Source organism: Lichenostomus cassidix, chromosome 4 (assembly GCF_008360975.1).
Source record: "Lichenostomus cassidix isolate B80296 chromosome 4, HeHo_3.0, whole genome shotgun sequence".
Taxonomy (NCBI): Eukaryota; Metazoa; Chordata; class Aves; order Passeriformes; family Meliphagidae; genus Lichenostomus; species Lichenostomus cassidix.
The window spans coordinates 36,192,420-36,206,658 of record NC_139484.1 but is presented as its reverse complement, the minus strand read 5'-3'; the positions used below and the strand labels follow the sequence as shown (position 1 = coordinate 36,206,658).

Sequence of the window (14,239 nt, the reverse complement as noted above, 5' to 3'; positions counted from 1 at the left end):
GGTCTTGCTCCTCGCTGACAGAAATGCTCTTGCTGGTGATAAACCGGACGAAACGTTTTTGCTTCAGTCTGTGCTGTGTGTCTTGCACATCAATGACAGATTTTTTTTTCTTGGCATGTGAGCTCAGTCAATAAGTATTTTTTGTTAATTAAACTGCTATCATGCATTTCCAAAGTATGCTTAACTTTGGGAGCAGTTGCACTTTCTCCACAGGCTTTGAATTTCTAATATTGATCATCATAAATTGCTCAAGATGATAGCTTTATTTCCCCTGTGTTCAGATAATCCATTTCAGCTTTAACTTGAATGTTTCATCAGATGATGACAGTTTTTCCTGATCCTTGTTCTCACCTGGCTAACTTATTCATTGCATCTAGACATCTTACTGTTTTTATAGCTATTTAAGCCTTTGAATACCAGTGGAATTATCACAAATTCATTATTTTTATGGTGAAAGAAAACCCACAGAAACCATATACCTTTGTTCTCTGTTCACGTAAAAACCTTTGTTCTTCATGTGAACTGCATCACCCTATTGATGTCTTATGAATTCATGGCTAGCTTTGTAAACATTTTCATGCATTGCTTGCACAGGAAGGAGGGAAACTTCTAAATTTATCATTTAAGGTCACAATAAAAGCTTTAAAAGCTGTGTTGTTGATTTCAAATGCTTTTCAAGACAAGAAACAAACAAGGAAGATCCCTACCCCTTCATTTTCTCATCGGCTTCTCAAAACCTATTAAGAATATATCAGGAAAGAAGACACATTCTTATTTTTGACAGTCAAGTATAAACCTTGAGTGACACATCTGTCTAGAGGTTTAAGTATTATTTCTGCTTTCTAGTTTAAGCTTCACTGTCTTGTGTCCAACTACAATCCATGGAAACTTCCTGAAAAAAGGTCACAATGCAAATTTTGGAAATGTGAAAAATGTAAACAATCTGTATTGCTCAGTATTTTCCTAGCTAAGTGTTTTATCTTCTTCTGTGTATGGAAAACTAGTCATCACTGCAAACCATTAGAGTATTGTTCAGGATTTATAAATAAGTTATCAGTTATTTGGTAGCATAACCTGGATTTTTTTTTTTTTTAGGACTAGCCTACATTGTCATGGCAAAGGTAATGGTGAAACTGACTGGTTTTCATTTTTTATGTTTTTGAAGTGAATAGTTATGTGGCATGAACATAGGCTGAAGACCATGTGAAAAAGGAGTATTTAATGAAGATATCTACTCCATATTTTAAAAAGACAGTTTTAAAACCAGATTATTTATCTTTAATCATGTTTAAATACAAAGCAAATAGCTCAGCTATATTCCCAGGCAGTACCTCCTAGTGCTAGAAAAACACCACTAAAAAAAACCCAAAAGGTAGAGGATAACTTTGAGAACTGTGAGAACTTGTGATCTTGTGAAAACTTGAGCATATGCATTTTGAGAAAAAGTAATTCCTACTTGAAAGATTGTAAAAAAATTATATAGAAAATTCTGCCTTTGTTAAGCAGCAGTAAAGATCCAATGCTTTCTGTAGGGCTTCAGAAGCCTGTCAGACTACAAAAATTATAGTCTTGACTGAATGACATATAAAATAATTAATGATAACAACTTTAAGCATCACAATTCTACAAACCCATCAATGTTCTAAAGAAAATGCAGAAATAAAAAGTAAATTAGAGTGTTTGGTTTCTAAGGAATTACCAAAGAGAAAAATTACATGATCTTTAGTTAAAACTTAATCTTGCATTGATGCAAAGCTATCTTCTTCAAACTGATATTTCATTGATTTGTTTACTAAGCAATATTTCAAAAAGTGAATCAATTTGTTAGAGAGGGGTGCCTGTGGAAATCTCCTCCTCCACTGCTACCAATAAATCAACAGCATAAATCAGAAAGCAGCCCAGCTTTTTATATGCATCTAAATGGTTTCCAAAGCAATAGAAATAATGCATGAAATATTTTAACCTTGAAATACACATTTAAAGGAAATTTTAGAAAAATGTTTGTGCAAGTGAAAAGCAAAAAGTAACAAGGGGAATTGCTCCTAATTTTGACAAAATCTGTTTTTCTTACATCTAAACTATCTGTAGAGAAAAATGGTTTAAAAAACCCAAACAAAACTTCCATAAAATAGAATTTCAATTTTCCAGGGTTAATAATTTACTTGTAATATATTTTAACAGTCAAAAGAAATTCACATTACCTAGTATCTAGTATGTGAATGAATTGCAGTTAGGCAAACCTGAGAAGTCTGTCCCTCTATGAAGAGAAATTTGGATCAATATTGGCTTTTTTTTCTCCTCTTGAAGCAGTTGACTTGAATGCAAGCCAAGAAGAATCAACCACATGACAGTAATAGCATACCATGAAATCTATCCATGTTTCAACAAGACTCTTGGAGCTGTGCCTGGGAGTATAATATGTTAGAGAGAGAGAGAGAATGAACATGTTTTCTAGAGGCAATAATAAAAGTCCACCAAGTGATCGTTAGCAATGAAAGGGATATTGTAGACCGAGAAGAAGAGACTTTGTAAGGGTATATTTTCAGTGGTTTACAGTGCATTTAGTGGTATTATCAGCACAATAGTCTCTTCCAGCAACATTCTATATAAAATAAAACAAGTTGAAATACTTTTGCTTCATCTTTTATTTCTCTTCATGAATGAGGCATGAATTTGGAGATGCTAGTTAGCACAGAAATGAGAATGTTAGAGGCCATTTCCTTGTGGGATACTCAACAGTCCTTCTTGAACATATTAATTTCTAAAGGGATCAGTATAATTTTTTCTCAGTTTCTGATTTATTTACATTCAAATAAATAATAGCATTGTTGGTTCTAGACAACATTTTAAGTTAAGCAGCAAAGGCTGTTTTAGCTTCTGCATTGTTCAAATATTTTCCAGAGGAACTCAACAAGTTTTCTACTTTCTCTCTTTCATCTTTGTGTATGGGGAATTACACGTGTAAGATACTGTTGCAAAAAAATCCATTGGGAAGAGGTTGAAGTATTTATGTAGAGATTCTTCTTTAAAAATTAAAAAAATTGCAAAACTCTGCTGGATGAAATCTGAACCTCTCAAAAGAAGAACTAAACACCTGTGGGGTAATAATACAGGTGATGCACAGGAGCAAATATCTAATCATTAAACTATTCTGTCATTACATTTATTGATAAAAGAACATTATTGAGTCTGGACTGTTGATGCAAGGTACTAGTCAGAACCCTGCATTATAGAAAATTGAATTAAAAGAAACAATAGGTCTGAAGTTGGAACATGTGTAGTACTTTAAATCTCACTTCTTGTGAACTGAAGAGACAACTGTGCACTCCATCAGTACTCTACAAGTACAACTTCATCAAGAAATTTCAGCATCTTAGAAAATATGTGGCAACTGCAATGAATAATTTAAAAAGAGGATGCAAATGCATTTATGCATAATGTGCACAGGCCAAGGAGACAGTAGTAATAACTCAGAGGAATTTTTTTCTGGGCAAAATGAATAAAATAAAGCAGAAGGTTTGAAAGCCAAAGGTCAGTTATGAATTTGAGGCTGGGCAAAGTGCTAAAGCTAAATAAGTTTTTATTAGTATTGAAGTCAAATATATGGAGATGTGAAAGTGAATGGGACATTCTAGAGAGAGGGCAATTCAGGAAGAAATTGAAAAGATCTTCCTGTTCATGCTTCTGAGTGGCAACAAATCCTACACAGGGCTTGTTTTGGCATTTCCTGTTCAGACAATGCACCCAAAACCAGAACTACACTGCACTGCACTGAGGAAGCCAGCTGTTTCCCAATATTCCTATTGGATAACCAAGTTAACCCTGGGCTTGTCCTGGGTGATGTTCAGCACTTCCAGGGTTCCATAATCATGCATAATAGGTGCTGGGCAGGATGGATATACATGATCTCTGTAAACACAGTTTTGATCTCTGGCCAAAACTGGCAAAGAGAACTTCTGAGGCTGTGAAGAGGTTTGAAGGAACCTCTTAATTCATGTAGCTGAAAGTAAACATTTTTTGTGTGTGTGTCATAGGACAGTAAATCTAAAGGGGATGTAAACACAGCAAGGTGTACATCTTTTTGCAGCTCTCAGGGTTGAGAGCTCACGTCAGGGAGTGCCTATAAAATAAATATGAGATTGAAAGAAAGTGTAAAAGTAAGTACTGAGTGGTTTGGAGCAAAGATAAAATTACACGGCAATGTGAGTTTTCTGGAGTTAAATTTTATTTGGGCGTTAATTTTCTCGCTGTGTTTTTGTATTATTTTTGTTGTTGTAAGCAGTAGTGTCTTCATACAATTAGGTGAATGAAGTTAAATTTGTTTCCATTTCATTGCATGTCTGTCTGTAGAAACTGTACCTTCTAGATATGATTTCGTTGTGTCTGTCCCTTGGGTCACTGACGCCATCATCCAATGTTTCTTCAGGGGTACTGAAATATTTATAACAAAACTAAAACAAGAACAGTGTTTGAAATTTAATGAATGGGCTTTTCATGGGACAAGTACCTATAAATTAGAAAGAAGGATGAAAAAAAAAAACCCAGTAACTAAAATCTTGATCTTATTAAAATAGATAGGATTTGGGTAATGTTTTCAGTGGAAGAAGGATTTCAACCAGCCATGACCACCATGGAAATAGTGCTCCATACATGCAATTTCAGAATATGCTCTGAAAAATCTGCTTCCTGACATTAGTCTGTTTTGATAAAAAAAATCATTTCAGGTTGATGATTTGCCTACTTTTATAATTTAATTCAGGAAAGCCATTACAGGTACTGAAAAGCTTACAAAATCTGTCAAGAGGGTTTTGCCAGCTGTGGGGATGGTACCAAAAACTAGCCACTAAAGAGGTTAAAGATTTGTTTGCTCAAATAATTATTCATTTTGGCTATTCTTTGCAAATGTGAGCTGAGTTTAAATTAGTGAAATTTTATTTTCATGATTTGGTAGATGAATTCCACTATCACTTCCAGTTTGTTTTGAGTTTATGTGTTTGGCCTCATCGAGTAAAAATCGAACTGATCAGAGGAAGTAATTTTCACTATAAACACAATAGATAGGATGCTAAAGAACAAACTGTGATACCTTTTTAAAATGCTATACTGCTATTGCAGAAATCTCCAGCTTGTCACATAGCAGAATGCTACTTCAAAGGAGAAAGATCCCTTTGAATCTCAGGAGACTGAGTTCTGAATTTAATTCCTGGAGTGAACAGGCTCCTTAAGCATTCCTTGTAAGTTCTCTAGAGCAAAGAGGGAAGGTTGTAATAGCAGAGAAATTTATCTAAAAAAAAGGCTTTATTCTTTCCTGTGGTTTGGGGTTTTTTTAAATAAAATAATTCACAATTGCATTCTATTATAAAAAGAATTTATAAACTACCACCTGCTATTGCTAGAAATGAATAATTTGTTGTGCAAGGTTAAACTTCTTTTACTTCCCTTTCAGCAGGAAGTATATTACTGCCCAAATCACATTTCTGTGGTTTGCTTCACTGACACGAGTGATAGTAGCTTCCAGGCATAACTCATTACTACCACGTGGTTTAATTTGAAGTTTTGTATTTTAGTTATTCTTACAAAGAAGAATATAAAACAAAGGAAGCTTCCACCCTTTTTCCTGTTTTCTTGGTGTTCTTGGCATTTCATTTCATGCCGTGAAATTAGGCACATCATCGATCATTGGCTCTTCAGCTGAAGGTAACTGACAGAGGAAAACCAAAGTTCTTCCTTTTCTAAAATACATTTTTAAAATCAAATCATCATTTGAGCTACTTTTTCTGAGATACTCAACCAATCAGATTCGTGTTTTTAAAGAGAATCCGTTCCATAAACAAGCAGCTGATTCTCCCTGAGAAGGCAGCTCTTGTGACTCACAACAACTATCATCTGACAGATTTCTACTGCTATCATTTTATGCCTGAGGCAGATTTTTTAGAGGCTAATAAGCTCTGGTTTTCTCCTCTTTTTTATACCAATCCTTTGCATTATTTCAGTGGAGATTTTTTTAAGCAGGCTTCTTCATCCTTATTACAGGTCAGAAGGTAAAAATATATTAAAAAGAATTTGTAATGCTCATAGTAAGGCCTATCTTTTTTTTCTCCCTTTGGTGCTAATCACAAAATAGGAAGATTTTCAAATCTATATGGAGCCCAGTCATAAAAAACAGTTATTACATTTCAGTACTGTAACTAATACAAAAGATTTAGTACTCCATTAAATTATTATGGATGTACTACAAAGAGACATGTACAAAAATTATTAAATATTGTTTATTTCACAAATTCTAGCAGGCTTACAAGTAAGACTTCAGACTTTCTCGGCTTTGACAAGCTCAGAATATAGGCTAGGATGCTGGTTTTATTATTAAAACACTTGCAGAATATAGTCAATTGACAATTTAAAGTCTATCCCAAGACAGTCTTCTTTCTTATTTCTTACTCTTGCCTTAGAAAAAAATGAGTGCAACTCTCTAGCTTAGTAATAAGTTAAGATTGGACATAACACTTTTGTTGGGAATTCATAGCCCTGAATCTACATTTCGAAGTGATTTTCCAAGTAATTATTTGTAAGTTCGTGCCTGGGGCTGAGCCAGATGTTGTTTCATTAACTTTAACGCTGTAATATGGAGAGGAAAACAAGAAAACTGTAAAAGAAAAATAACAACAACAAAAAAAGGAGCATGTACAGAAAAGTATTTACTTGTGCTATTTTCTCTGCAATAGATGGAATAGAATTTCCAGTATATAAAGCAACTGAGACATGGAAATGTCTAGTGTAATAACCAAGTGTGCATATTTGTTATAGACTTTGCTATTGGTTTCTCTGTTTTATCAGTTGGGTTTCTAATGGGTGGGTTCTTGAGAAAATTTGGTAAGGAAGCCATTATCTGCATGAATGAATTTTTAGAAATCTTTTTGTATAAATTAGGGACATCAGCTTTCTTTTTAAACTAGTTGGATGTTGAGGGAAAAGTTAAAATAGTTACTCTCAAGCTTGTAACCATGGAGGTAAAGTATGAATGAAGCATGGAGTACTAATTAGGAAAAGGATAGAGAGCTGATATCAGAAGTATTAAACAGCTTTTCAAACTACTTCTACAAGTCTTCTTTACCTAGGGACAATCAGGAAAATTAATCTGGAATAAATTTTAAACTGAATTAATTTAACTACACTAAATCCCCATGTAAATATATTTCACATTTAAAATGAATTTTATTTAATAATATTTGGAAGTCAGTGAAAATAAATCAAATTAAGGGGTCTAATACTACTTGAGAACATCCATCCTATAACCTCAAAGCAATAAAATCACCTCATTTAAAATTCAGGCCTTTTGTTGTTTTAGATTGCTTTTCCTGATCAGGTCAATGTGGATAAGCCACTCTGCTACAATTTTTAGTACCATTTACAACCATTTAGATGTGGCTAGCACAGGTCTTTCTCGTGGGAATATTCTGCTGTGTTCATAAACAAAGATAAAGTTTGGATGTTTTTCAAACAGTGTCCCGAGACTTGGACAGTTCAGGCCTGGCCAATTAGGCCTAGGGGGAGGTTTCTGGCTGACCAATCTGGGCGACCTCTGAAAAGTCTATATATATATGGAAATCAAAATAATAAATGCCTTTCCTTGCTACACTGAGAACTGGAATCCTTTTCTCTGCTAGCGGCTCAACAGCGACATTTAGAGTCTGATCTTATTTGATTTCTATACCTAAAATCTGTATTTATATTAGGCTTTTTCCTGTATTACCTGATGTAAGAGATCTTACATTAAAAAAAAGACAAAAACAAACAAGAAAATGTCTTCCATTTTCTCCTATTTACTCTTTAAGGTTTAATTTTAAGGAGATTGTGGAGAACCAGATTATTCAGCTTTCAAAAACAGTTCTTATTTCTTATTCTCAGGGGCAATGTTTTTCTGAGGTAAGCAGCCAGAAAAATGTTAGTGTGATGAAATTTTTTAGTTTCCAGTTATGCATTTAGATTCATCAGCATTTCTGAAGCCACCAAATGTTGGGGCTATTTGGATTTGGTATTTAGAGACTGACTTCCACATTTTACCATACCTCTTCATACTCTTTCCACAGCAGAAAATGAAAAGATGCTTTGTTATTGACAAGTGTATTTCCCAGCAGTCTCAGGCCTGCAAAGGAGCAGCAAGGTAGCATGTTTATGGATTCACAGGACATGGGTGTGCCAAAAGTGCCAGCCCAGCAGGCAAGGAGAGTTCAATGCCTCCTGAGAGCACATTGCTGTACTCCTGAGGCTTATGGCTAAAGAAAGAAAACATGTAGCCTTTGGAGAATGTACAGTGCAAAGAATGGAATTTAATGTTTTTCTTATTAATAGAAGTAAGCACCCTACTCTTGTTCTGAATGATGAATTCCCTTGTAAGTAGATCCTAAATATGTCTGAATGCACTAACAGAGTGGCAAAAATAAAATCTCATTGGTTCAATGTAAAATGGATTTCCCAGTGAGATTTTGTGACAGCCATAGATAAAGGCTCATTTTTATTACGAGCCCAATTTTAGAAGCAAAAGCAAGCAAAGCCTACAGTTTTTAATTTTTTACATCATGATTGATAGTGGAAGATAGAGCCATATGGCCTCTTGTCCTAACTATAGAGTAGTGGTGATGAGAGAGAGGGACAGATATGCTTCACAAAGCATGCAGCTGTCTGTACTTCAGGTGCAGTGCTTTGCATCCATCGTTGGCACAAGAGAGGGACATGGGGTAAGCTTGCACTTCTGGAAGCATAACTCCTTGTTCTTCAGAAACACCATGTTAGTGCTCTGGCATCATTTTGACCCAATCATTAATGGATTATCAGACCAAACCCATAAATTAAATAAGGACAGAAAGAGACAAAGACAGTCAGAGATGCATTTGTTACTTCTCTGTAGTCCCTTTTCTTTCAATGGTGCATCAGTTAATTTCTGACTTAACACTGGTTTTGTTTTCCGTCTTTTACTGCAGTTTATTATGCTGACATACATCTTTATGTTGGCCTGGCTTGGAGTTACAGCTTTCACTTCTCTGCCTGTTTACATGTACTTCAATCTGTGGACCATTTGCCGAAATGCCACCGTAGTGGATGGAGCTAATCTCTGCTTGGATCTTCGCCAGTATGGTATGTGAATAAAAAGCACTAAATGAAAAGCAAGATTTCACAGAAGAAAGCATCACACTGCTTTGCTTCTGTGTATTTGAAATGAACTGATCAGTGTTTCTGAAACAATTCTTAAGTGTCTCTTTCTACCCTTTTACTCACTAGTCTAGGCAGTGTATAAGACATGAACTGCAATTCCAGACCTGGCAAAAATTGGGTCAACCTTGTCCATCTTCCCAGAGTAATGAAAATCTGAAATGGGACTTCTGCTTTGTCTCTTCTTCAGAAATTGCTGGGACTTGTCTAAAATGCTTAATTAGTCATTTATCTGGACAATGACTCTTTAATCTTGTGGTGGGATGCTGACTTGGAGATGTGAGATCCTAGGGTATCAGTTGTCTGCAGAGGTGAATTGGGACATTGAAAAATTCATTGCTTTCAAAAATTTTGATGAGGACCAACAGTACTGATAGTAACAGTCTAAGAAACTGGTGGAGAGACAGAGAGAGGGAGTGGGACTAAAGCCTGAACGGTGGAGGTTAGAATAGTGAGGAGATACGCACCTATGTGTGTTTCGAGAGGATGAAAAATTTGGATAAAAAAGGATTTTTAATCTTAAAATGTCTTAGAATTCTTGTGTTGGTGATAGTAATTCAATTCCTTCCTTCTACAAGACTGATTTGATCCTAAATGTCGTGGCCTTAGTGATTTCTCAACCCACAGAGCTTTTGGTAATCATACTCTTATCAGACAATTTCTTGTGTTTCTTTTGTTTCCTTGGCCTAATGTAAAATCACAGTGTATTTTTAATTGTTATGTGGAGATATAAAAGATGCTGCATTTCTTGGCAAAGAAACAGTCTCATTCATAGTAAACATTTCAATTAACCTGAAATAAAATATTTGAAATTTTTCTTTCATGAGAGGGAAAAAAAGTTGGGTTTTTTCCTACACAGCATGGCAGGTAAGTTTAAAAAGCAATTATCTGTATAGATCCCATCAAGAGTATTAATTTTTCGTTCTGTGACTTTTTATTTTAAAATATTCATGAGTTTTTTATTATGTCTATTTAGAATGTTCATAGAACAGTAACATATAAAAGGTGTATTCTGTGAATGTACCTGTTTCCTGTGGACTCAGTGCAAAAAACACTGATTAATATTAGGAAAGAACCATTTTTCATGAGAACTGAGTTAATTGCAGTTTTCTTCAAGCTAGTGTTTTATTTAGTATCTGGATATTAGCTAAAGGAAGCAAGGTAGCAGATTCTAGTTATTATTGCTGATAAGAGAAACAATAGAGAATGTTTGTGTAATGCTTTTATATAACTTTTGAAAGAATACCAGATCAATATGTCTGAAACCAATATACAGCACATTTCTGCCCATAAGAATAGAGAATGTGAGCATTTTAACTGTATATACTGGTTAGAAATAATTTCTGATTTTTTGATCATTGTGCTGATCAAAATGGGGAATGAAGATATTTTTAAAAATGGCTGAAAAATTATTACCTGCATGTTTCTTGCTAGGGCTTTCGCTAAATAGATGATGTGTTAGTTTTGTGCTGGCTGAAATAGAATAGAATCCTAGTGTGGTTTAAGTTGGAAGGCACCTTAAAGACCAGTTCCAACCCCCTGCCATGGGGCAGGGAGACCTTCCTCTAGATCAGGTTGCTCAAGACCCTATCCAACCTGGCCTTCAACATTTCCAGGGATGGGACATCACCATTTCTCAGTGAAACATGTCCCAGTGCCTCAGCACCCGCACAGTAAGGAATTTCTTCCTTACATCTAATCTAAATGTACCCTCTTTCAGTTGAAGCCACTACCCCTTGTTCTACTGCTGCATGCCCTTGTATAAAGTCCCTCTCCAGCCCTCTTGATGGCCCCTTTTAGTTACTGGAAGGTTGCTATAAGGTCTTCCCAGAGCCTTCTCTTCTCCAGGCTGTGCAATCCCAAATGACTCAGCCTGGCTTCACTGGAGAGTTGCTCCAGACACCTGATGGTCAACAAAAAACAGATATCGTTGTTAAAATAAGTTCTTAGCTTTTCTCATAGGAAGGAGGTTGATCTGTTCTAGGTAATACTAAATAATGTGAATATTTGTTCTTCTCCAGGTATTGTAACTATTGGAGAGGAAAAGAAGGTTTGCACCTCATCAGAAAGTTTCTTCAAGATGTGTGACTCTAATGAGGTAAATAAATATCATAGTATTTTTGGCAAATCCATACTATATGTTATAGTAGGAAGCAGCTGATGTTTGCTTTCTTACTGTTAATATTCTAATTCAAGCTATGATGATGAATAAAATCACAGTGAAAAATACAGTCAAGCAAGTAGTTTTCCTAGTCTTTTAACAAGTATCAAATTTAGTCAGCGTAATTTCTCCCTCCATTTGTTTTCTAAATACACTTGTGGTTTGTTTGGTTGGGCTTTTTTAATAATTCCCATATCTTGTTCTTTGTTACTGACATGTTTTTGAAAGCTAATGCACCTGCTGCATAATGAATATGTCCATATAATGAATCACTGCTTGAAAGGCTTATGATTACTGTTGTGACAGAAGAGTAAAGATTTCAAATGGATTTGGCCAAACCTTGTTGTGTGTTAGGATAGTAACTCTTAGTACATTTTTCTTTATAGTTTTTCCCTTGGGCAAATGCCACCTGTTTCAGTGCAGCTGAGGGTTCCAGTTTTGTTTTTAAATGATAAAGGATGAAGACAGGACAAACAAAATTACATCTACCTAAAACAAAGAGAGGCTAAAATGTTGATCCCTCTGAAGCCAGGTCAACATCTGCTAAATGTTTTCCTGGGTATTACTATGGTAGAATAAATCTTAGAGTGAAGGTACAGAATCTGACCTTATACCAAAACCATCTTAGAAAATGCAGCTCTTGTGGTGCAGTTGACTCTCTGTGGCTGCTGCATAAACCAGGTCACTGAAATTAAAAGCAAATGTAATCATTCGGTTTGGGGTGAGGTGAAGAAGGTGGCTAATTTGGATTATGTAAGTAGCCTCATTTATATTATATCACTATGAAATTAGATTGGCAAATTTGAGAGGAGAGTGGATAAATACACAAGGATTGAAACCTACAGTTAATGAAGGAAAAATGGGGATTCTTATGTTCTCTTGGCCACTGGAGAAGCCACCACAAATGTAATTCTCATAAGGTAGTATTATAGTATTGTAACATAAAAAAGAAAAACAAACAAAACCCTCAAAATGTACTGAAATGTTTATTTTTAAATAATTTTTTTTAGTATTTCGTTATGTAAATGCTGTATTTTAAAATAGCGTTATGCTTTTTCCCTGATATGAGTATTGTAACAAAACAAGCACAAGCTCAATGACATGTAGTGATGTCAATCTCTTGGAAAAATATTCTTATTCATTATTTTTGTGGAAGGGTGGCACCAGGAGGGTAATTATTTGTCCCATGTTATTCTGAATTTTTGTTCAGTTTCTGTTTGGTGTGGAGCCATGAAAGTCCTTTTCTTTGTCCCCCTTTGCAGCTAAACATGACATTCCACTTGTTCATTGTGGCACTCGCTGGAGCTGGAGCAGCAGTCATTGCTATGGTAAGCTACCCAACACTCCTCATCTGAATTGCTAATATCTTCTGGTTCTGACTTAGGATCAGCTGTTCAATTTGCATACTATCACTCAATGCTATTATTAAAATATAATTGTGTGATTCAATACTCTCTTATCTTTCTTTCTTTTCCTGTTTTTTTTTTTTTAATATATTGATGGATTCCCTTTGAAGTAGAATATCATGATTACTTTTATGAATTAAAAAAACACCTTTAAGTACATGCTAAGAATTTTTTCTATTCTCTTGATGTATTCAGACAAGAGTCTGAATTCACGTGTCTGTGTCATAACCATAGCATTATACTTTTATGATCTCTGCCTTTCTGGGTATTCACAGGCTTGCCATGCTGCTATTTAAGAAGCAGAATCTTTTTGTCAGTTCTGTGAATATATATGAATGCGTTGGTTTTTCTGTCAGGACTAATTTTTCTGCTCCTTTATAATGAAGATTACTTTAAATTTAGTGACATTTTGTCAATGAAAAGGTTCCACTGAGAAAAAAGTGTATGAGCTAGTGCCCTGCTCTTCTGTCTTTTGTCTGCTGCATTTGCTTAAGCATAAAGATATTTTTATACTTGTGATTCTGCACCAGTGTAGGTTTGTATTATGCACGCTGGAATGGGAAATGACTGTTACTTGGTGCTGATGCATTCATAGTGTTACTGGTGGTGATTACTGTATACTGCTTATAGTAATAATTTTTAATTGATCCTCTGGTCATGATTATATTGTTATCCTTAAAATTACATTTATAAAAGACTACATTTAGAGAATATTCAATTAAGCTAGTATTCCCCTTCATGATTTCTTTTGTTTTCATCTGCCATTTTTTCAGTATTACATGATGCACTGAAAACATAGCAAGTACAGCTAAATGAAAAATATATCTTTTCAATATAGTTTTTGTTTCAAGACCACAAATAATAAGTGTAATAGTAGAATACAATTCCTGTTAAGAATTTTATTGGTTTTCCAAATTGAAATTTTTCTGCTTAATGTTCCAAAAATGGTGGCCATATAGCAATTATTATAATATCATTGCTATCATATATATTAGTATTAGGAAGTTATATCCAAGAAATCCTTAGTTTTCCATTGTATGATTATTTTTCAGTATATTCAGTAGTAATTTTCAAATGCTGTTTTTTTCAGATGAAAACTCTGCTTTTAAAACTAAAGTTTGGAATCTGAATAACTACCAAAAATATTCAGTGAAAAATAACACATCTTCAGTGAAGGCAAATTGAGTAGGTACATTGAGACACGTAGTTTAAATACATGATACTTTCAATGAAGTTTTAAAAAATACCTATCAAAGCTCACCATATCAAAGATGCCATAGCTGTATTACACCAAGCAGAAATTCCCTGGGAATTCACTGTGATGGTGCACATTTATTCACATATTTTTGAAGGGTTACCCATATCCAAGTGTGCTTTCTGTTGAATTCCGTGGCTGCACAGAGCAGACATGATAACACTGTTTCAACAAAAATATAAATTAATGTCCTAAGTGCTAGTAAAGTGC

The 14,239-nt window shown here is 34.7% G+C and overlaps 1 protein-coding gene across 1 annotated transcript in view; it reads left to right on the top strand.

The window, feature by feature from the left end:
- GPM6A (glycoprotein M6A) overlaps positions 1-14,239 on the top strand; it is a 116,463-nt gene that overhangs the window by 95,520 nt on the left and 6,704 nt on the right. Inside the window, exons 4-6 of the mRNA XM_085058699.1 lie at positions 8,979-9,132; positions 11,229-11,305; positions 12,631-12,696. Of these exons, the coding sequence (XP_084914825.1) occupies positions 8,979-9,132; positions 11,229-11,305; positions 12,631-12,696 (297 nt within the window). The remainder of the gene's footprint in view (positions 1-8,978; positions 9,133-11,228; positions 11,306-12,630; positions 12,697-14,239) is intronic.